The sequence below is a fragment of the Pseudophryne corroboree genome, chromosome 4 (genome assembly GCF_028390025.1).
Source record: "Pseudophryne corroboree isolate aPseCor3 chromosome 4, aPseCor3.hap2, whole genome shotgun sequence".
NCBI lineage: Eukaryota > Metazoa > Chordata > Amphibia > Anura > Myobatrachidae > Pseudophryne > Pseudophryne corroboree.
In genome coordinates, this window is record NC_086447.1 from 695,051,961 (window position 1) to 695,074,916 (window position 22,956).

Sequence of the window (22,956 nt, forward strand, 5' to 3'; positions counted from 1 at the left end):
AATGCAAATGGGTAAATATACTCTCACTATAGCACTGCAGAATATATGTGCACTATTATACCGTATATAACTGTTAATAAATATATAAGCCCAATACGGATCAAGCAAAACTAGACTTGGGAGTTCCAGAGAGAGAGAGTCGTCCTAATTCCTCCCCTCCTCCCTGCACCAGCAGCAGCCTCCAGCTCAGCAACACTACACCCCCTCCCACAGGACAGCCCTCCCCCATTACACACACACACATCAGCAGCCACTCTCCTGCGTGTATATACACACACTGTGCTGCTGCTGATCCTGCTCCTTATAGCACACACAGCCGCCCAGACCGGGGGAGAGAGCAGGCTGAGGGAAAGGCGAATGAGGAGAAGGCGGTGGAAGGGAGGAAGAGTGGATGGAAGAGGGAGGAAACAGCGCGATATAGGGTATATAAGGAACAGATAAGGGCTGCCACATAGAAGAACATCGGAGAGGATACCAGACAAAGCCAATTGCTTGCTGCCGCAGCTGGGTCCAGGAGGAGCTGTAAGTGTACCTCCAAGGGGTGGCAGTGTGCCTGACTTTTGTTTTGGTTGTTTTTTGTTACATGTGAAATCCTCATTTATGGGCTCGTGGCAAGACCCTGAGCCCTGTCCCCCTTGTCAATGGCTGGCTGCTAGGTCAAAGCATGTGATTGGTATCAAAGCAGACTCCAGGAATAACCAGTGATCATGTATCTGAGTATAATGTGTTACCCATCTGCCACATGAGACCTTATGCACTCCAGGATCCCTGTATGTCACAGGCATAGTCTGAGCTGTCATTGATTTGTTAACATGAGATGCTCATAAAAGCAGATTCCCCTTGTGAGCAAAATACATGTTTTCTGGTCACTGCTGAGTATGTTCCCATTGTACAGAAAGTTAAGCCCAGATGTTACAGTGTCTCTACCCCATCATGTTACTGCACTTACCTCTGTGTTCACCTTTCATGACTGTGGTTCATTAATATGAGCAGTGGTCCGTAGTGGAGCAGTCACTGATGCTGTAGCTGTCTGGATTTCTATGAATGGTCTCTGGTTATTCTCTATACACAAACCATGTTGTAGCCAGTCTTTCCTGTAAGGAATGACTGATGATTATAAGGTATGTAATAGAAATAGAAATTGTGCCTTTGTATTTGTGCTCTGTGACAAAAAAGACGATAAATAGTTTTATTAATGATCTATATAATTTTCTTCCTGTAAGGACATACCCGGCTATAGAATGTAGGTTCAAAGACATTCGGCATACTGAAGACCACCCTGTTCAATAGCTCCTTGATCTGCAATAGATCATTGACATTCTCCTAAGCACACTTCTGCAGGGCAGCACAGCAGGCCTAGAAGACGGTGGCAGGGCGTAAATCACACAACTGTTATTTTCCAGACTGCATCTCTTATTTCATTTAAAGATTGATGGATAAACTATCATTTCTCATTATAATACACTTCAGATGACAAAACATAACCTATAGCAATTTCTAGACTGGAAAAGTCTTTGGGCACTAGTGAATGTACCAGCAATGGCAGAATGCAGGAGACAGATGCAACTTAGGAAATAGAGCTATGTCCAGGGGTATGGGCCGTTGGCTCGACACGTCTTAGGTCGACATGTACTAGGTCGACGGGGCAAAAGGTCGACATGTGGTTTTTTTACTTTTTTTGTATCTTTTTATATCTTAGTGGTGCCTTGATAATGGGGCCTTATTTACTAAGCCTTGGATGGAGATAAAGTACCAGCCAATCTGCTCCTAACTGCCATGTCACAGGCTGTTTGTTTGAAAAATGACAGTTAGGAGCTGATTGGCTGGTACCATATCTCCATCCAAGGCTTATGGGGAGATGTAATAAGCAGTGATAAAAGTGGAGAAGTTGCCCACAGCAACCAATCAGCTGCTGTATACTTTTATAGTATGCAAATAATAAATGTTACGACAATGCTGATTGGTTGCCATGGGCAACTTCTCCACTTTTATCACTGCTTAGTACAACTCCCTGTGTACATAGACCCCAGTAGGTGGTATTCAAATGATATATCATGCCCAATCTTCTTTCTAAAGTGATCCCCGTTATCGCAGATATCGCACCCTTAGTAATCAAGTCTATTAGCTGTGTAAAGGGTTGGGAGCCCTCACTACCCCAGGGGTAGCAAACTGAAATGATTATACCATGCCCGTCAGCAGAAACAGAACGGGTGTGGAAGGGGGTGAAAAGAATTGAATACCGCCCAATGGGGGTCATTCCGACCTGATCACACGCTAGCTATTTTTTGCAGCGCAGCGATCAGGTCAAAACTCAGCGAAACTACGCATGCGATACAAAGCAGATCGGTGCTGGGCAATGGATTTAACGAAGAATCCATTCGCACAGCCGATCGCAAGGAGATTGACAGGAAGAAGGCGTTTATGTCAGCTGAACATTTTCAGGGAGTGGCTGGAAAAAGACAGGCGTGTCCATGCGTTTGCAGGGCGGGTGTCTGACGTCAGTTCTGGGACCAGACAGGCTAAAGTGATCGCAGCGGCTGAGTAAATTCAGACCTACTCAGAAACAGCACAAAACTTTTTTGTACCGCTCGGCTGCACAAGCGTTTGCACACTTGCAAAGCGAAAATACACTCCCCCATAGGAGGCGACTATCTGATCGCAGCCCTGCAAAAAATAGCTAGCGAGCGATCAGCTCGGAATGACCCCCAGTGTCTCATAAACAGGGCAGTACTGTGCCAAGAACATTCTGTAATTCCAAAAATCATTTGCTCCGTGGTAGCATTCATTTTAGCTGCCACTAGTATTGCTCAAAGTCAGTGACTAGGGATTTGGGTATAGATGGGCTGCAATAAGCAATTTGCATATGATTTCCAGTGTGTAGTGTACATTATGAAGGGGTGAATTTCTTCTATTAAATGGAGCCAGAACCCCTTATAAAGATATTATCTGTAACACATGATTTTCAGTGTCTGTCAACCCTACTAGAGTGCTTTAAATATACGTCACAGATTCATGGTGTGTTGTCTAATATTTTGTACCTGGTACTTAGCAAGAGCTGCATCTATTGTAGTTTGCCCTTGTGCACATCTAGTAGTATATATCCCCGATCCATTCCATGGCGGGGGGACTCTTACCTTGGTCTGTAGCTCTTGTGTCAACACTGGCATCTGTCACGGCTCCCTGTGTCCTAGTTGCCTACAGCCTCAATAGCTGACACTTACTATTTATTAATAGCTGCATGGAATTCCTTATTAATTATTTCTGCTATTAACGTTTATTTATATAGCTCTAGCATTAACCACAGCACTTTACAAGTGGAAGCATGAGTATTAACAAACTGCTGATAACCATACTAGTGATTACAGAAGCACAAACTAAAATGATGCATTAATCATTAAGTCACAGATTAATCATTTAGAAAATGATTATTACAATTGGACAATAAGGGGGGAATTCAAATGTTTGAAAAGTCGGTTGGGTGTCTCTGTTTTTTCCTGTCTGTTAGACAGGAAAAAACAGATACCCAACTGACTTTTCAAACAATTGAATCTCCCCCTAAAGGGGGGTACTCACAGTGCGATCGCTGCTTAAAATCTAAGCAGTCTGACTAGATTACTTAGATTTTAAGCAATGATCACTCTGTGTGTACCCCCCACAGTGATAGTGATGCGCAGCCCCGCACGTCGCTATCGCTGGTGCTAGATTGGCCTGCATGCAGGACAATCTAGCAGGTCGCTCAATTCACCTGCTGGGTGAAATGAGCGCCCCCCCCTTCTCCACCCGCACGCTCAGCACACATCGCGCTGTGCTGAGCGGGGGGGGGGGGAGATGTGTGCTGAGCGAACCGCTCAGCACACATCTCTCCCCAAATCGGCCCGTGAATACGACCCTTTAGAGTGCTGATCCTACAATGTTTGGATGACACTTTATTAGGTTATGTGTGACACCTTAATATTTCTAGGTCTGATTGTAGGGGTGTAGTACGGTATGCCGGCGCTCGGGCTCCCGGCGACCAGCATACCGGCGCCGGGAGCCCGACCGCCGGCATGCCGACAGCGTGGCAAGCGCAAAGGAGCGCCACACTATTTAATTAACCCTCCAGGGGGGTTGTGGACCCCCACGAGGGAGAATAGCTGTCGGGATTCTGGCGCCGGTATACTGTGCGCCGGGATCCCGACATTCGGCATACTGAAGACCACCCGATTGTAGACAGGCCGAGCGCGATAGAAGAATGTAATGTGTTAGAGTGTGGATATATGTACGCTTGTTTCGCATGTAATTGTTTTTATCTTGCAGAGTAGTACACACTTTTAGTACTACGGTAATTAGTTTAGGTTTGTCATGCTTGTCCTCCAGATTGTAGTGCATGCTTAAACACTCTGTATCTCATTTACGTAGTGCACTGGATGCGCAAAGCACCTTGGTCTAGTGTCTTCGTATTCCTCTTTCGCACAAAAACAATTGAGCACAATGGTATCAAGTCATACTGGTGTTTCCTATAGCATAGTCCAACAGAACGTGTATATTAATGGCTGGGAATCTCATTACAAATTCTGGTCAATTCTATCTCCAGACCAACTTCTTCCTCCCCACAAACTTTATATTAGTAAATGATCTGTCTGTCTCTCTGTCTGTCTTCTGGCACTCACTATAACCAGCACATCCTTGCCCCATTGCGCTCCGCAGTATCCAAATCCAAGTAGGATTGTTGTCACATGATGCATAGACAGTGGCACACGGGAACAAAAAATAATAATAAATAAATACAGGTTGAGTATCCCTTATGGGATTTTTCCATATTTTGGAATAATTGCATACCATAATGAGATATCATGGTGATGGGACCCAAATCTAAGCACAGAATGCATTTATGTTTCATATACACCTTATACACCCAGCCTGAAGGTAATTTTAGCCAATATTTTTTATAACTTTGTGCATTAAACAAAGTGTGTCTACATTCACACAATTAATTTATGTTTCATATACACCTTATACACACAGCCTGAAGGTCATTTAATACAATATTTTTAATAACTTTGTGTATTAAACAAAGTTTGTGTACATTGAGCCATCAAAAAACAAAGGTTTCACTATTTCACTCTCACCCAAAAAAGTCCGTATTTCGGAATATTCCGTATTTCGGAATATTTGGATATGGGATACTCAACCTGTATATAATAGATTGCAGCACTCAGAGGAAATATAGGCAGAAAAACTAACGGATTTAAGGCAGCAGTGTGTGTGTGTGTGTGTATGTATGTATAGTATGAAAATGACTTGTCGTGCACACTTTACAAAATCTTGGTGTGCCAGCATGTATGTATGTATGTATGTATGTATGTATGTAATATATATATATATATATATATATATATATATATATATATATATATATATATTGTTACACTGTATATACAGCCATGATGTAAGTGGGCAGAGGATGGACAAGTTATCATTGGCCTGGAGACATAAAGCAATCTCTTTTCCATCCTGTGCAGATAATTGATAACAACTGGAATTGCAATCTTTCTCTGAGCCCCTGTTGTAAGTGGTTCTATTTCCCAGGGCACTGTCTGCTGCCTGGTGGCTAATCTGATACTGAATTGATCACTTGCTGAAGTTTGCAAAAGAACATTTTTTTTTTTTTTTTAATTGTAATCTGTATCTGTAATTCTTTAGGAAGAAAATTGTGCTGTGATCTTCCTATCGTCAGAGAACAAGTGATGAGTGCTTCCCACACAGCTATCGCTCCATTGACCCCCTGCATGGAGGGCTTGCCTCCACTGCCAAAAAGCCTTAGTGGTTTGCTGAACTCAAGTGGAGGGTCAGGCTGGCGAGACCTTGAAAGAGTCTATGCACAAAAGTCTCGTATTCAGGATGACTTAAGCCGCGGAGGTTCAAGTGGCAGCTCCCAAGCTCACTCAAAGCCACCCAATCTAGATGCTGCACTCGCTTTACTTAGGAAAGAGATGGTAAGTTACTCTTAATTACAGTAAGTTCTAGATTTTATGTGTATATAAGTATGGGATCCCTTGCCTAGAAATGTGTAATCAAGGAAATTCTGTAATCCAGAAAAGTTAATAAAATCTTCCGTTCTGACTAATAATAGTAATAAAGTCACATGGAATTCAGTTAGATGTGGAGGGGGCAAATTAGCTATTGCCGTGGTGTTTCAACGCCGGTAACGGCAGCATTATTCGCCCGGTTAAATGTTGGATTTGCTTCAAAGTGCTCGCTGCATATTGGGCAGCAATCACTTTTGAACGAGTAAAGTGCGACAGAGTCGGGCAGATTTGCCGGCCACCTAATTGAATTTCTCCCACAGACCTGATCGGTTAGCATTTCCTTTTATCATCTATGTGAAGAACGCTGGTAAAAAAAAAAAAAAAATGTACATAAAAGGAAATTGCATGGAAAGCTTTGAAACTTTAATTTTATTTAGTTTAGTACTTTTGGCATGGTGCTCCATATGACACAGCACCGTTATCAGGGAGGCCTTAATACTAAATTTACAGGATAATCTAACCCATGTGTGTGTAAGCAATACTACAGTCTTGCAAAATTTGATTTTCTTTAATAGTACTTATAACTGAAACGACTATTCACTCATATGGCGTAAAAGATGGTCTGTTGCTTATCCAGATTGCTCTTTTCTACTATATACGAAAAAAATGTTTTATTCTTGTTGTTTTTGCCTCCTAACTCTGTATAAACTATATAAAATCCTATTGTTGGAAATTGTACCAGTCATTTATTGTCAATGAGAGGTATCGGCAACATAACTTGTTCTTTAGATGATTGTGTGTAGAGTTTCCAGTTGTATTTCTTTTTGTTTAAATGCTTTTAAAATAAAGGTGTTTCTTTCCAATCTTGTTCAGCTGTGGAATATTATCAGTGTATTGGGATAAAGGTTGTAAGTTAGAAATGTAAGGTAAGTCCCTTGTATGTAGGGTCATGTGGACATTTGAATAAGTTGGAGTGAAGTGTTAGTTTCGTCATTAGAAGAATCATAGGAAGCCCAGGGCGAGAGGCTTAGGTACAGTAAGAAGATTGGGAAACTGGATCTGCTATTTTTAGTCATGAGTGCCTATTATAAAATTAAGAGCATATGTGCCACGTCTTTAAAAATCTAGTTAGCAAAGTGCCATCCCTTTAATTAGGAGATGGGAATGATGCATTAATTGCACATGGGTCATTACAATGCCTTTATTAAGTATCTGGCTACATTTTCATCTCATTCTGCAAAGCCTCCCTATAAAAACATTTTTTTCATGAAAGGTAAAACAATATTTAGCTATTTTTTACATTATATTTTTTGTATACAATTATGCTGTTGCTATCGTATATGTGTTAAAATATTCCTGTTGGTTTACAATCTTCAGCTAAATTTTTCTACAGTTGTGTTGCATTTCCACAGTATAGGTACCTTTAGTACTCCTATGGTGCCTTCCCTAACCATTCTGTATACGCTTTTCCCACTTGAATTAGTACAGTATCACAAGTGAAATGGTTAATTCCACCTGTGGATCTTTTAAAATATATCCGTGAGTAATGAATACACATGTGCACCTGCTAGGTGACCTGGGAAATGTGACCTGTTTGGGCTCCTGAGGACCAAGTTTGAGAACCACTGGTTTAGATACATGTCTCACAATGTCTATTTACTCCAGTCTGTACAAGAAAGCCAAACACATGCTGTAGGTACTGATTCAAATTCAAGGACCACACTAACCCCGCTTCAGTCACCAACAGTAGTGCACGGATGGGCAAGTCATGTCAGAAATCAGTGTGATAGCAGACGTTCACGGCACACCCTTGAAACCCTTTGATTACGTTTCAGTGCCCAGTTTGCCCTCCAGGTTCTCAGCTGTAAGCGGAGATGGGGCAGAAATGTGTACTACTGTGAAAAGTCTGTATTTGCTCAATGTTGCATATGCTCGGCTACAGAACACGCGCAGTGCAGAATGGATCTGTGTGCAACCAGGGCCGTAACTAGGTGTGTGCGGAGTGTGCTCCGCACATAGCGCTGCAGGGTAGGGAGTGCTATTGGCAGCCCTTGTCAATTATAAATTATCTAATTACTTTCACTTGCAGCTTTCCCTCTCTTTTTGAAGGCCAGGATCTCCTGACCACCCCCGTCTCCTACCTCCACCACTTTTGTCGCTAACACCTATACAGCATTCATGGACATGACTTGAGAGCTCTTTGGTGTTCTGATGCACTGTCCTTTACTACATTTTGGGATGCCGATGTGCCCAGGATGATTTGGGGCCGAACCTGTTGCTTATGACATTGCAGTTGGACACTCTATTCATTAAGCTATCTGCCCTTGCATAGAAAGCTGGAGAGTTTTAACTATTTGAAGCTTACCTTGAACTTTGAGAAGGGATGATCAGTGTTGCCAGTGGGCAGATCTATGTAGTGTGTGGCTGCAAGGGATTTTATGTGTGGCTGTACACTGCATGGATCTGCTCTATTGTGGTGCTGGTTATTTTGTTACAGGGTACAGGTAGCTTCATATAGTTCAAGTTAGTTGTGGGTTTGAGTCCTGGGTGTGGCAGTAATGAGGGGTATTGGGGCTGAATGGCGGCAAGCTCTCTGGTTGAGTGCATGAATGTGGTATAGAGAGGATTTATGTCCATTTTCTTGCAGTGTTCTATAAATGTGTGTGCATTTCATATATATATGTGTGTGTGTGTGTGTGTGTATGTGTAATATTTATATTATGGGGCATGATAGCATGGGCTTTGTCTGGAATCAATTTTGTCATTCTTCTTTCCCGTGGGGCATGCACCTTTTGTCCCTCTTGGGGAAAAATGAGGGGGTAGGGGTCACCAATTCTCTTTCTGGCACAGGGCACCAACAAATCTAGTTATGGCTTTGTGCGCAACTGTGAATCGGCACCATAGTGCTTGTGGGCCCTAACAAAAGCTGGTTGTTACTTTCAGAAAGAAACATGTTAAGTGGTGAATTCAATTGCCCGCAGTAAAAACGGGACTTTACTGCAATTTTATGGGGGCAATCCAATTAGAGCCCATTTTTACTGCCTGAAAAATTTTGCCCGAAAACACATAGGAACCGTGATAAGTTCATGGACCTATGTGTTATTTCTGCCGCAATCACGAAGTCCCGATAAAAAATTCCAGGTAAGTGCCATAGCCAGACTGCGTTTGGGGCTAATTAGATAGCCCTGGGGGATCAATTTGAATTTAATTTCAACCTATATATCTTCTGCTCTTTTTCCATGGCACACACAGAGCAATAATGTTCCATGACTGGGTTGCAGGCCCCTAAGGGTTGGCAAACTTTATAATCCAAAAGAAGCGGAGAGCACCCACCAGGGTCCCTTTTCAAATAAGTTACTTACAACTTTTCACATCAAGGGTATAGTCAAGGTTTTGGACAAAAACGGACCTTCCTCAAGACTTCCTCGTGGCTCACACCAAAGAGAAGAAAAACAACATATATTTATTACACATTTGTTTTGTTATTTAGGTGACAGTGTGAAACACACACACACACGCATCCTGTATAAGTGTCACCAGTGAAATGAATGCTACATGTTGTCAGCATAGTTCCTGTACAAAATGAACACACATGCATTGTGAAAGCTAAGTGGGTAAAACTATAGGATATCCGTGGAATTCATGACCTAATTGTTTTACTATTCAGTGAGATAAATACTGGGATATATCCAGCTGTTGTCAGTAAGTCCAAGCCCCAGTATATTGTTTTGAGGCACAATAATTAAAGTTCTGATGATATAAAGCCATAGTAAAACAATTATTACATGACATAGCAGCATGACCAATGTGTTGCATTATTCAGTTTAGTTTTACTGTCATTCCATGTAACCATTTATAGCAGTTTCTGTTACTTTATTAGCTACATAAAACTTGACTTTGTTTAAGAAATTAGTTAAAAGGAAAAGATCTAGGATTTAAGGTTAAGGGGGTATATATCCTAAGCCTTCGGATGGAGTTAAGCAGACAGAGAGAAAGTACCAACCAATCAGCTCCTAACTGACATGTTACAGGCTGGGTTTGAAAAATGACAGGAGCTGGTTGGCTGGTACTTTATCTTCGTACACTTTAATACCATCCAGGGCTTAGTAAATAGATCCCTAAATGATTTACCCACTACTGACTGACAGAATACAGAGGGGTCGGGTGCCACCTGGACCAGGAATCTGAGCTCCCAACAAGTCCTAAAGACTCGAAGGGCTGATCTTCAGAGGATCAGCAGGGTGGCATGGGACAGCAATAGTGATACGCAAACAGCCATGCACCCTGGGTTGCGGCACAATTCGCACACCCCTAGTTACAGCAGTTTTGTGTGAACAAGATATTTAAACTATAGGAGTTCGTCAGGTTTTTTATGAAGTAGGTGGAGCCTCTATTGATGGGGTAAGACAATTCCATGATCTAAAGGTTCCCATCCTTTTGCCATGAAGTTTCACAACTATATAAATAATACCCACTACACCTTATCTTTGCTAAATACTATATATGCGTGATATAAACCTACTTGTCTTAATTGTGCTAATTTGCTGTCACTAGGTCTCTGTATTCTAGGAAAATAAGCACTTGCAGCTGTAGATTTCATTAATAAAGATGAAAATTATCCTGTTTAAAACCAGGAATCATGGGAGCGCTATGTTGTTCCCGAGTAGCTGAGATGCAGCACTCTGCCAAATTATGCTGGCCCATCTAGAGAAATAGAGGCTGATCATATGAACATTTGGAGGTCTAGGTAATGCTGGCCATGCAGTTGCTTTTATTCTGATTTACTGTAGAGGTCATCTGTTGTGACAGTCAAAGTAACTGCTGTGCAGAGAAACTACGACCTATAAACTGCCTGGCTTCTACCTATCCGGTTTTGCTGTACACAAACTTGCAACAACTTTAATGGTAATGGGACGTAGTCAGTGGTGGACGCAATGCTGATGTTTGCGCAGTTCGCCATTGCTTTTTCGACTGTGCATGCGTCACTCAGACTGCACATGCACTGGTCTTGTGATGGAAGCCATAGTGTGGATTTAGATGGAGATTGATTGACAGTGGCCCTGATTCATAGGTGCCCACTATTTGTATCGCAATCCTAATCTGCACATGTGCACTGGACTAACCATCGGCGTACATCTGAGTCAGGCCGGTGACCATTTGTGGGAGGTAATGGGGCGGGTGGTGAGGCAAACGGAAGCACTTTGCGATGTTCTGGGGCGTGTCACAGGCAGGGACTGCATTTTCTTATACAGCAATTCTGGCCCCAGCATCTTACTTGCAACAGACATTCTGTGCAGCCGTAAGGTTACGTCTGATGGTGCATCTGATAGTGCACCTTCGTAGACAAGCGGACAGTGTTGGGCGTTTCTGTACAACTACCTGCGGCTGCAGCATTTGCATATCTTCTTAGCCGCATTTAAAGATGCAGCAGCAACGGGCAGTCCACCTCTGGCCCAATATCACTTCTTAGCCAGCCAGCTCTGCCGCTATTATAATACAGTGTAATACAAGTATAGGTTTGGGACTCTGGTATTTCCTTACACTGCCCCTGTATTTCCACCCTTTTATAAAATAGATTACCAACAATCTTCCCAATGACTATATGAGGAATGTGCTCCGTCAACATGTCTGCTTGTATAGTCTAAATAACAGCAGCAGTTATTTCCCTACAAATAACATACCCACTTTTTCCTCAATAACCCCCTTTTCAGAAATAAGCCAGGGGATCATAGCTCAGAAACCCCCGTTTCACACTACCCCTTGGGCCAGATTTTTCCCGGGTCGATCTCTTTTAACACTGAACCTGTGACAGCCCTGCCACCTGTAGATGAGGTCAAAAGTAATCTTAGACTTTAGACTTAATTGTCGTTAGCGTCTGTAAGGTAAACTTGCTGGCACCGTGACACCCAAAGTCAGGGAATCTCAAGTAATCACATGCCACTGGGATCGGTTTAGGGTGGCTTGCTTGGCATCATCAATATGGAAGTGTAATGGTTGAAGGTTTTTGCCAATCTGCCATAACCATGTTTTTTTTTTTTTTTGGGGGGGGGGGTTTGCGCATCACATGCTATTTTCCATCCATCCAGGCATTTGTTATTTAGGCACTGGTATGGTATATTTTAGGCTCCATTCTGCAGACATGTCCGAAACACTTAAACGCTGTCTTTTTATAAAGGATTCAATTGTGGGTTGGTCTTGGCATAGTTTTCATATGTTTTCATTTCTCTAGCAGACTGTTAGTTTTACTTATACGTTTCGTAAGCCCCTTCTTTGGAAACGTTCATTTTTAAGGCTTGTCAATTGAAATTGAACCGATAACACTGTTTTTTTATAGTCAGGAGTTTTCAGGTGTATTTCTGCACCCTTTAGTTGGATTTATTCCTAAGTGTGTAAGTTCAAATGATGGAAGATGCATATTATTGTATTGTATCACAGTGTAGCGTTTTACTTGTTATAACTAACTACATGTGCAATTGTTTTGTCTTCTCAGGTTGGGCTACGGCAGCTGGACATGTCTCTCCTTTGTCAGCTGTATTCACTTTACGAATCCATCCAGGAATATAAAGGTGCTTGCCAGGCCGCATCTAGTGCAGAATGTACGTACGCCATGGAAAATGGATATTTCGATGAGGAAGACGAGTACTATCAAGAGGCTGGTACCCTCCATAAAGTTGTCAGGGATGACTCTGAAGGAAACCTTAATTTAACTGTACCCTCCATTTCCAATGATGACTGGATACTTGAGAATATCTAATTTGCCAAACTAATTTCTGGAAGATGGAGCTGGACATCTCCTAACCTTGCTTTCCAAGCCTTTTGTAACGGAAAGTGGTTTGTTACAATCATTTAAACCATTTGAGGCATACTCTATTCCTGCTCACTGCTGGGGGTGAGGATGCTATCCGTAATCAGTAATTCGGAAGAAACTTTTATGTGCCTTTAACATCCGAAAGCACTTAAATGTGAGGAATGACTTTTTCTAAAATCGTATATAATGTATAGTGCTGGAATATCTCCACTAGTAATAAGATAGTAATTCTACTGGCTTCCTTCATCTGCCTTATATCAATTCATGGGCAATTACATATCTTGTCCTCCTCATTATTATATACCTAGGGAAAGCTCCGTATAATGAAATAGTATTCTCACTTCTGAATGTCTGGATATGGCTCTGTGAGCGTTAGTCTGATTACGTTACTTTGCACGGCACATACTTTGTGCTGTCACTTCTGTAAATGGTTAGTGGGATTGAATTTAACCCTATTCATGAATACACTGCACTCCCCACTTATCTCCAGTATATAGGACATTACATTATAGTGTCTGCAGAGAATGGTGGCCAACAGTTTGTGGGCTGAACCTAGAGTTGCGCTCTGGCCACTATTTTAAGAGCTTGGCTGGCAAAAATAGTCCGTGCCAATGCTATCAGTAGGGCAAAAACATGGCAGATGACCACATTCACCCCAGAACAGGTGTCAATCTTACAATTCACTAGAATGTAGTGCAAACCCACAACATGACTACCTCTCTGTTGACATGAACGGGATGCAGTTACATGACCGGTGGTCGGGAGCCCGCTGGGGGATCCCGGTGTTGGTATGGTGACCGCCCGTCGCCCAAACCCAACCCACATGAACAATGGAGCCTCATTTCTGTTACGTTCCTAGTGAATTTATAGGCTCATGATCATTGGTTCATATAGTGAAATAGTTGCCTTCTTTGACACATACAGTATGCCCTTTAATTAACATCTAGAAGATATTTATGTTTTACTTGGACAAATTTAAAGTATAATAAAACATTAGTGCTGGTAATGTACTCCTAAACATGCTAACTACAGGGAACACAATCATCTTGCCATGATACATTTTAATTAAATACATTTTATTGTACCTTACCTTTTACCAACTCATAGCGAGAACATGATATTCTATCTAGATGCTCGTTCACACATTTAATTTCTTTTTTTGGAATCTGAGTCACCTAAGAACCAACAGTGCCAACTCCCATCACTGTGTTATACATTTGATGCACATATGAAATGTTGCGTGTCCTATTTCTCACGTGATAATAATACTAGTTGTACGATAGATTGTATTGGTAAAAGCTCTATGCATGGAAATCACATCTGAAGCATTTCACCCATTTCCCAGCACGTGTGTGCACGAGCCTGAAGGGTGTGTAGACATGGACACACCTGAATGAATAAATATGGTATGCTCTTGCATTTTTTATTTCATTGGATGCTGTTAAATACACACAAATGGTGCAGGGTACATTCACAGAAACACATGCACACACCCGTATTTCTATTTTTGATGCACTTCACGGGTCAAAAAACAAGCATTGAATGCATCAAATAAGTACACTGTTTAGAAAGTTAATTGCTATAAGATACATCCCTTCTGCAGCTCATTCTTGTTAGAAATTTGAAGTCTTCATCTTAATCTGTTGTAGAAACTATTTTAACTTCAACCAGTGTTTTAATGTTCTAGTTTCACACCTAATGCATAATAATGCTTGCTGTGTACCATTTGTTTTTGTTACGCACTTTCTTCTGTATTGTGTGCTGGTTCTGTTATGTACAGGTTATACACACATCCAGGTGCACAAATCCACTCCACGTTTGTCTCCTACAGATAAAAGCAATTCTAATTTACACATGGATGCAAAAAAAAAATCACACATTAAGTCTGACATGTAGAAATCTAAGTTTTTGTATTTAGAACATTTCTTTGCAGACAGCTAAGCAAAAAAAACAACAACAACCCATAACTATTTGTTATTATGTTTACTGTGTGTATATTTATTTAGGAAAAAAGTGGTCCTACATTTTCTCCAATAAAAAGTAAAGCTATATAAATATGTGTGTGTTGGCTCAGTCATGCGTGAAATTTATATTTTCTCTTGCGTCCTAGAGGATACTGGGGTTCCATTTAGTACCATGGGGTATAGATGGGTCCACTAGGAGCCATGGTCACTTTAAGAATTTGATAGTGTGGGCTGGCTCCTCCCTCTATGCCCCTCCTACCAGACTCAATTTAGAAAATGTGCCCGGAGGAGCTGGTCACGCTGATGGAAGCTCCTGAAGAGTTTTCTGCATTTATTTTCTCTGTTTGTTATTTTCAGGCAGGGCTGGTTGGCACCAGCCTGCTTGCTTTGTGGGACTTAGGGGGGAGGGAACGTCCCATCCTTTTGAAGGGTTAATGGTCCCTTCCCCGCTAACAGGACACTGAGCTCCTGAGGGAACTATTCGCAAGCCCCACCACAGTGAGCGTACATTCCCGCAGCACGCTACCACCCCTTACAGAGCCAGAAGAATGAAAAGTGTTGAGTACTAAGCCGGTGTCCCGGCTAGCAGGTCCACGGTCATTATGGCGGCATGAGGGTACGGAGACACACGGCTTCTAACCAGAGCGGAATGCGTCTCCAGACACAGTACACAGCTGCGTTTCAGTACACAGTACTCACACTGGCAAAAACAGCCTTAAAACGTTTCTCTCCATTTTAAGTACCATATTACCTCAGCTAGTATAAAAATAAGTGGGAAGACCACGCGCCTTTGAAGGGGCGGGGACTTCACTATGAGCGGATCCAGCAGCTCACCAGCGCCATTTTTCCTCTACAGTGGACACGGACGCTGACTGACAGGGACCCGCAGCTCCTCCGGAGAGACTCCAGATTACCTCAGCGGTACCAGGGGGTCATAGCCGGGGGGGGGGAGCGATTATTAGTGTACTAAGACCACTATCAGGGTACTTAGTCTGCGACCTGGCTAAGCTTGGCATTAGCAATAAGGGTGCGGTGGGGGCTGGCTCCAAATAACTCTGTGTCTCCCTGAAGGGCTCTTTGTTGGCAAAACGATCTCTGGCCCATATCCTGCAGTCTGATGCTAACGGGTCAGACATGGAGGAGGGTGAAGTGGATTTAGAGGGGGGGGGGGATGCTACTCTGTCACAGGGAATAGAGGCTCTTATAGAGGCTATCAGAGAGGTTCTGCAAATTCCTGATAAGGTGTCAGAGGAGTGTGAGAATCTTAATGTAAAAAAGAAGTCCTCAGTCACTTTTACTGCGTCAAAGGAATTGAATACCCTGTTTGAAGAACCGTGGGTTAATCCTGATAAGAAATTTCAAATCCCTAAAAGGTTGCTCTCGTCTTTTCCTTTTCCTCTGGAGGATAGGAAAAAATTTGAAAATCCACCGATAGTGGACGCATCAGTCTCTAGGCTGTCATGAAAACTTGTATTGCCTGTCCCTGGGGCAGCCTCCCTAAAAGATACGGCTAATCGTAAAATTGAGACTACACTGAAATCATTGTACACACCTGCTGGGGTGGCCAAGAGACCCACTATTGCATGTGCGTGGATCACAAAAGCCATTGCTAAATGGTCAGGTAACCTAATTGAGGGGTTTGATTGCTTGTCTAGGGGGGATGTTGTTTTACTCCTGCAGCATATACAGGACTCTGCGAACTATATGGTGGAAGCCATAAAAGAGATTGGTTTGCTTAATGCACGCACCACTGCTATGGCAGTGTCAGCAGGCAGGGGCTTGTGGCTACGCCAGTGGACTGCTGATGCGGATTCCAGGATAGGTGTGGAAGGCCTACCATTCACAGGAGAGGCCTTGTTTGGAGACTAACTAGACAAATGGATCTCCACAGCTACTGCGGGTAAGTCTATGTATCTTCCTTCCGCAGCTCCCCCAGCCAGGAAAGCTTATTCAGCTTCAAAATTACAGTCCTTTCGGACAGCCAAGTTTCAGGGAAAATCCAGAGGTGCTTCTACGGCCTCCAGAGGCGCAAGAGGTAAACCACGCAAACCAGCAACTGCAGGTGCTCAGGAACAGAGCTCATACTCTGCTTCCTCCAAAACCGCGATGCCTGGAGGACCGTCAGGTGGGAGCCCAACTAAAATTCTTCCATCATATCTAGTCAAGTTCGTGCCGGGATCCCTGGGTCATAGATCTTATTTGCCAGGGCTATAGACTGGAGTTCCAAGAACTCCCACCTCACAGATTCTTCAAATCAGGCTTACCAGCTTCACAAGACAAGTATAACTTTACAGCAGGCCATCCAAAAACTGGTACAGACTCAAGTCATTGTTCCAGTTCCACTTCATCTGCACAGCAAGGGGTACTATTCCAACTTGTTTGTAGTACCGAAACCGGACGGTTCGGTACGACTAATTCTGAACCTCAAGTCCTTGAACCCGTTCTTAAGAGTGTTCAAGTTCATGATGGAGTCTCTGAGAGCGGTGATCTCAGGTCTGGAGGAAGGGGAATTCCTAGTGTCTCTGGATATCAAGGATGCGTACCTACACATTCCGATCTGGCCGCCTCATCAGGCTTATCTACGGTTTGCACTGCAGGACTGTCACTACCAGTTCCAGGACCTGCCATTTGGTCTCTTCACGGCGTGTCACCAAAGTGATGGCAGAGATGATGTTTATACTCCGCAAGCAGGGAGTGAACATAATTCCGTACCTGGACGATCTTCTGATAAAGGCGCCGTCCAGGGAGAGGTTGCTGGACAGCATTGGTCTCTCAACCAAACTTCTCCAGGATCATGGGTGGATTCTGAACCTTCTGAAATCTTACCTAGAGCCAACACTGAGGCTCCCATTCCTGGGAATGATACTGGACACGGAGTCGCAGAAAGTGTTCCTTTCCGTTGGAAAAGGCATTGGTAATCCAGTCGATGGTTCAGGATGTCGTGAAGCCAACCCGGATATCGGTGCATCTATGCATTCGCCTTCTGAGGAAAATGGTGGGCTCTTACGAGGTGCTTCAATACGGAAGGTTTCACCAAGATCCTTCCAGCTCGATCTGTTTGACAAATGGTCCGGATCGCAACTTCACATGCACAAGAGGAATCCGTCTGTCGCCAAAAGCCAGGATCTCCCTTCTGTGGTGGCTACAGATTTCTCACCTCGTCTACAGTCGGAGGTTCGGAATTCAGGACTGGATCCTGTTAACCACGGACGCAAGCCTCAGAGGTTGGGGAGCAGTCACCCAGGGGGTGCAGTTTCAAGGAAGATGGTCAAGTCAGGAAGTCATCCTTCCAATCAACATTCCGGAACTCAGGGCCATATACAATGCCATTCTGCAGGCCACTTATCTTCACGATTGGGCCATTTAGGTCCAGTCGGACAATGTGACGGCAGTGATGTACATAAACCTTGATGCGGCTTTGGGGCTTATTCACACATTTGCGCAAATATGTGTAACGAAGATCTCTGAATTCTATTATGTGGAATTTATATCTGGTTACGTTTATCATTCAGGGTGCTGCGGGAAACAAATGCCTTTTTTTCTTGCTTAGAAATACCCCTCCCTTTCGAGCACCTGAATGATATCACTAAGCTAATTGAGCATCTACCAATATATATGAACATAAACCGACAGGGCAGAATGAAAAGCAGAGCAGCAATGTCAGAGGTGTCAAGAATTCTCCTCTGGGCAGAAAAAAATGCTGTGGTGTTGTCAGCAGTCCTTATTCCAGGAGTAGACAACTGGGAAGCAGACTTCCTCAGCAGACACAACCTGCACCCGGGGGAGTGGGGCCTTCACCCGGAAGTGTTCAGGTGCTTGACACGTCATTGGGGATATCCACAAATCGACATGATGGCCTCTCGTCTCAACAAGAAGCTCATGCGCTATTGTTCCAGGTCGAGAGACCCACAGGCAGTGGCGGTAGACGCTCTGACGACTCCATGGGTCTATCAGATGGTGTACATGTTTTCTCCACTTCCTCTGATCCCAAGAATTCTCAAAACAATAAAAAGGGAAAAGGTTCAAGCAATACTCATTGCTCCGGACTGGCCAAGAAGGACCTGGTACGCGGACCTTCTGGAGATGCTCCTCGAAGATCCGTGGCCTCTACCTCTTCGCAAGGATCTTCTGCAATAGGGCCCATTCGTCTATCAGGACTTACCGCGGCTACGTTTGACGGCATGGAAGTTGAACGGCTGATTCTAGCCAGAAGAGGGATCCCTAACAAAGTTATCCCGACTATGATCCAAGCCAGGAAGGGGGTAATGTCTAAACATTACCACCATATTTGAAAGAAATACGTCTCTTGGTGTGAGAGCAGAACTTATTCTGTGGTGGAATTTCACCTGGGACGTTTCCTGCTTTTTCTGCAGGCAGGTGTAGTTGTGGGCCTACGTCTGGACTCCATAAAAGTCCAGATTTCGGCCTTGTCCATTTTCTTTCAGAAACAACTGGATTCTCTCCCTGAGGTCCAGACGTTTTTAAAAGGGGTTCTACGCATCTAACCTCCCTTTGTGCCTCCCACGGCACCTTGGGATCTCAATATGGTGCTGCAGTGCCTCCAATCGGACTGGTTTGAACCATTACAGGAGGTGAACGTAAAATATGTATATTACGTGGAAGACCGTCACACTGTTGGCCTTGGCTTCAGCAAGATATGTGTCGGAGCTGGGGGCTTTGTCTCACAAGAGTACTTATTTAATTTTCCATGAGTACAGAACTGAACTCAGAACTCGTCTGCAATTTCTTCTGAAAGTGGTGTCTGCGTTTCACATCAACCAACCTATTGTGGTTTCGGTTATCACCGGCACTTCCGTTACTTCAAAGTCTTTGGATGTTGTGAGGGCTTTGAAGGTGTACGTAAAGAGGACAGCTCGTCACAGGAAATCCGACTTGCTGTTCGTTCTATATGATCCCAATAAAATTGGGTGTCCTGCTTCAAAGCAGTCCATTGCACGCTGGATCAGGCTCACTATCCAGCATGCTTATTCCACGGCCGGTTTGCCGGTTCCAAAATCTGTACAGGCCCATTCTACTAAGGTGGTGGGTTCTTCCTGGGCAGATCCTACTTGGTCTGGTTCTAACACGTTTGCTAAGTTCTACAAGTTCGATTCTTTGGCCTCTGAGGACCTTCAGTTTGGAACCTCCGCACTCTCCCATCCAGTTTGGGAGCTTTGGTACATCCCCATGGTACTAAATGGAACCCCAGTATCCTCTAGGATGCAAGAGAAAATAGGATTTTAATTACCTACTGGTAAATCCTTTTCTCGTAGTCCGTAGAGGATACTGGGCGCCCGCCCGGTGCTTTCCTGCACGGGTACTTGGTTAAGTATTGTTGATTCAGCTGTTGCTGTTCCTGTTTAAAGTTGGGATAGTATAGCTTTCCCTGTTAGTGTGTGCTGGTTCAGAATCTCACCATTATCTTTCTTTATCTATCCTCTCAAAGTATGTCCGTCTCCTCGGGCACAGTTTCCTAGACTGGGTCTGGTAGGAGGGGCATAGAGGGAGGACCCAGCTCACACCATCAAATTCTTAAAGTGCCTATAGCTCCTAGTGGACCCGTCTATACCCCATGGTACTAAATGGAACCCCAGTATCCTCTACGGACAATGAGAAAAGGATTTACTGGTAGGTAATTAAAATCCTATTTTCTTTTTAGTAACTACTAAAACGGCAGATTTTGAGGGGGAGGTGGTGGCTAATGTATTACAGAACCCTTTTCTTGTGACGTGTAAATGGACATACGAACTGGTGGATGCTAGTAATGTCCTTCTCCAATAATACCCCTTTCACATCGCACAAATAACCCGGTATCGACACGGCATATTGCCGTGTCGACACGGGTCAGTGTGCGATGTGAAAGCACTTTCTGAGAATTAGCGGGTCGCCTGACCCGGTAATTCAACCCGGTATAAAAGAAGGATTATACCCGGGTTGATTACCGGGTCAGGTGCAGTGTGAATGGGAGCCGTGTCGATGCGACACGGTTCCCATTCACAGCATAGGGAGAGGCGGCGCAGGAGATGAGCTCATCTCCCAGCGCCGCCTCCACCCCCGCCCCTGCTGCTGCGTTCCCCCGCTGCTATGGCAACCGACCCGGTATATTGCCGGGTCGGAAAGCCAGCAGAAGGGAGCAAATGCCGGATCCCACCCGGTAAGGACACGTTTCTTTTACCGGGTGGGATCCGGCATTTGCGATGTGAAAGCGGTATTAGTTTACTGACTGGAAGCCTAACCTGTGTGAGGAGAAAATGTTTCCCCCCTGTGGTTTACCTTCACTGTCTTCACTTCATCTGGATAAAAACACTATGCACACGGACACACATTCATTTTCATTAAATTATGTCTATCCTCTATGAAATGGTGAGCTCAGTTCATTAGATTATGCATATAACATACTACTAGCAGATAATCACAAACTCGTGCAGTATAAAAGCAACAGCCTGTTCCAGTCTCAGCAGAGGAAGAACATTCATCAGATAAGATAAATGATGAAGGATTGTTACGGTGTCGGCAGTTGACTGTTTAAAATATTTCTGAAATGAATAGTTCATGCTGCATAGCCTTCACTTTGCACTGTCTCATGCTAACTGTACCACAGCTCTGGTGGTTGCATTATTTCTGGCAACTGAGAATGCTACTGCTTTATAGCAGCCACATACACTTTCCCCACCAGCAGTTACAATTGTTATATTGCACACACTGCTCTTCATGGTGTATAATAACCCACTGTGCTACAGAGAGAGCTGAGCAAAGGTGTAGGTAATTGGCAGAGATCCTGACCAGTTGTGGCTCCGACTACATGTAAAGCATTGAATTATGGGGATCTAAAGTTGAAGGGGAGCCCCGTATTATTGGCAAGGGAAGGCATTTGCTATACGTCTAAAACCACCTGCACAACAGTTGATTTATCTCCAATGCCTTCAATTCAGATAGTCTAAAGCACAGGTTTTCAAACTCGGTCCTCAGGACCCCACACAGTGCATGTTTTACAGGTAACTCAGCAGGTGCACAGGTGAATTAATTACTCACTGACACATTTTTAAAGGTCCACAGGTGGAGTTATTTCACTTTCACCTGCAAAACATGCAGTGTGGGGTCCTGAGGACCGAGTTTGAGAACCTGTGGTCTAAAGGAACTTTTTACTAAGTGTTTCAGGAACTTGTAGCTACAATGATTGCTGTTCTTGGTTTGGGTAAGGTCACTAGACATGTTTGTTATCAGCTGGATCTATCCATGCATATAGCGCTCCATTTATCAACCATACCAAAACCCAGCAGCACATTTTGTTTAGTATCACTGGGACACTTCTAAATATGCTAGTGGTATTTACCATAACTTACCTTTCCAGCACTGTCCCCCTCCTTGGCAGTGACATCTGCTGAGTTTCCTGCAGGCTGCCGGTGACTGGTAGTTGCATGCACATTGTGCTTCAGCCCGGCGGCTACTCTGCAATGTCTGGAAGGCTTTGCTGAACTCAAAAAGGGTTTTTGCAGGGTCTCCATTGCCAGCAATTGAAACCATACTGCTAAACATTATCCAGCCTTTAGGTTGACAACACTTAGGTTAACCACTATTGGTCGACATGGCCATTAGGTTGACGTGGAAAAGGTCGACATGAGTTTTTCATACTTTATGATCCACATGTACTACGATTGGGAATGGTAACCAGTGCAGCGGTAGCGGAGCGAGTCACCTTGCCTGAAACATGGCGAGCGAACACGGTGCACTAATTGGGGTTCCCGGTCACTTTACGAAGAAAACGCACCAAAAATGTTTTTAAAACTCATGTCGACCTAATGACAGTGTTGACCTAATTACTACTGACCCAACGATCCACACCCACTAAGACCATCTATAGATAGCGTAAGCGGTAAAGTCCTAAACAGTGGTAAGCTAACTTACTGCTGTTTGCTAAATATTGGACAGATGTCTTAACCATAAGTGCTAATGGTGTTATTACTAATTATTAAATGAAGCCCATAAAAGGTATTTACCAAGTAAAAGGGCTGCACGGATGGTGTAATGGTTAGCATTACCGCCTCACACCACTGAGGTCATGGGTTTGATTCCCACCATGGCCTTAACTGTGTGGAGTTTGTATATTCTCCCCATGCTTGGGTGGGTTTACTCGGGGTACTCAAGTTACAGATACTTCCTCCCACAATTCAAAATA

General features: G+C 43.7%; 1 protein-coding gene across 1 annotated transcript; it reads left to right on the top strand.

Moving 5' to 3' along the window:
- Positions 1-211: 211 nt before the first annotated feature.
- On the top strand, positions 212-14,871 carry FAM89A (family with sequence similarity 89 member A). The gene is made up of 3 exons (XM_063917917.1): positions 212-522; positions 5,683-5,975; positions 12,499-14,871. Exons 2-3 carry the CDS (start codon positions 5,727-5,729, stop codon positions 12,760-12,762), a joined length of 513 nt encoding a protein of 170 aa, XP_063773987.1. The 5' UTR covers positions 212-522; positions 5,683-5,726; the 3' UTR covers positions 12,763-14,871.
- Positions 14,872-22,956: the final 8,085 nt, after the last annotated feature.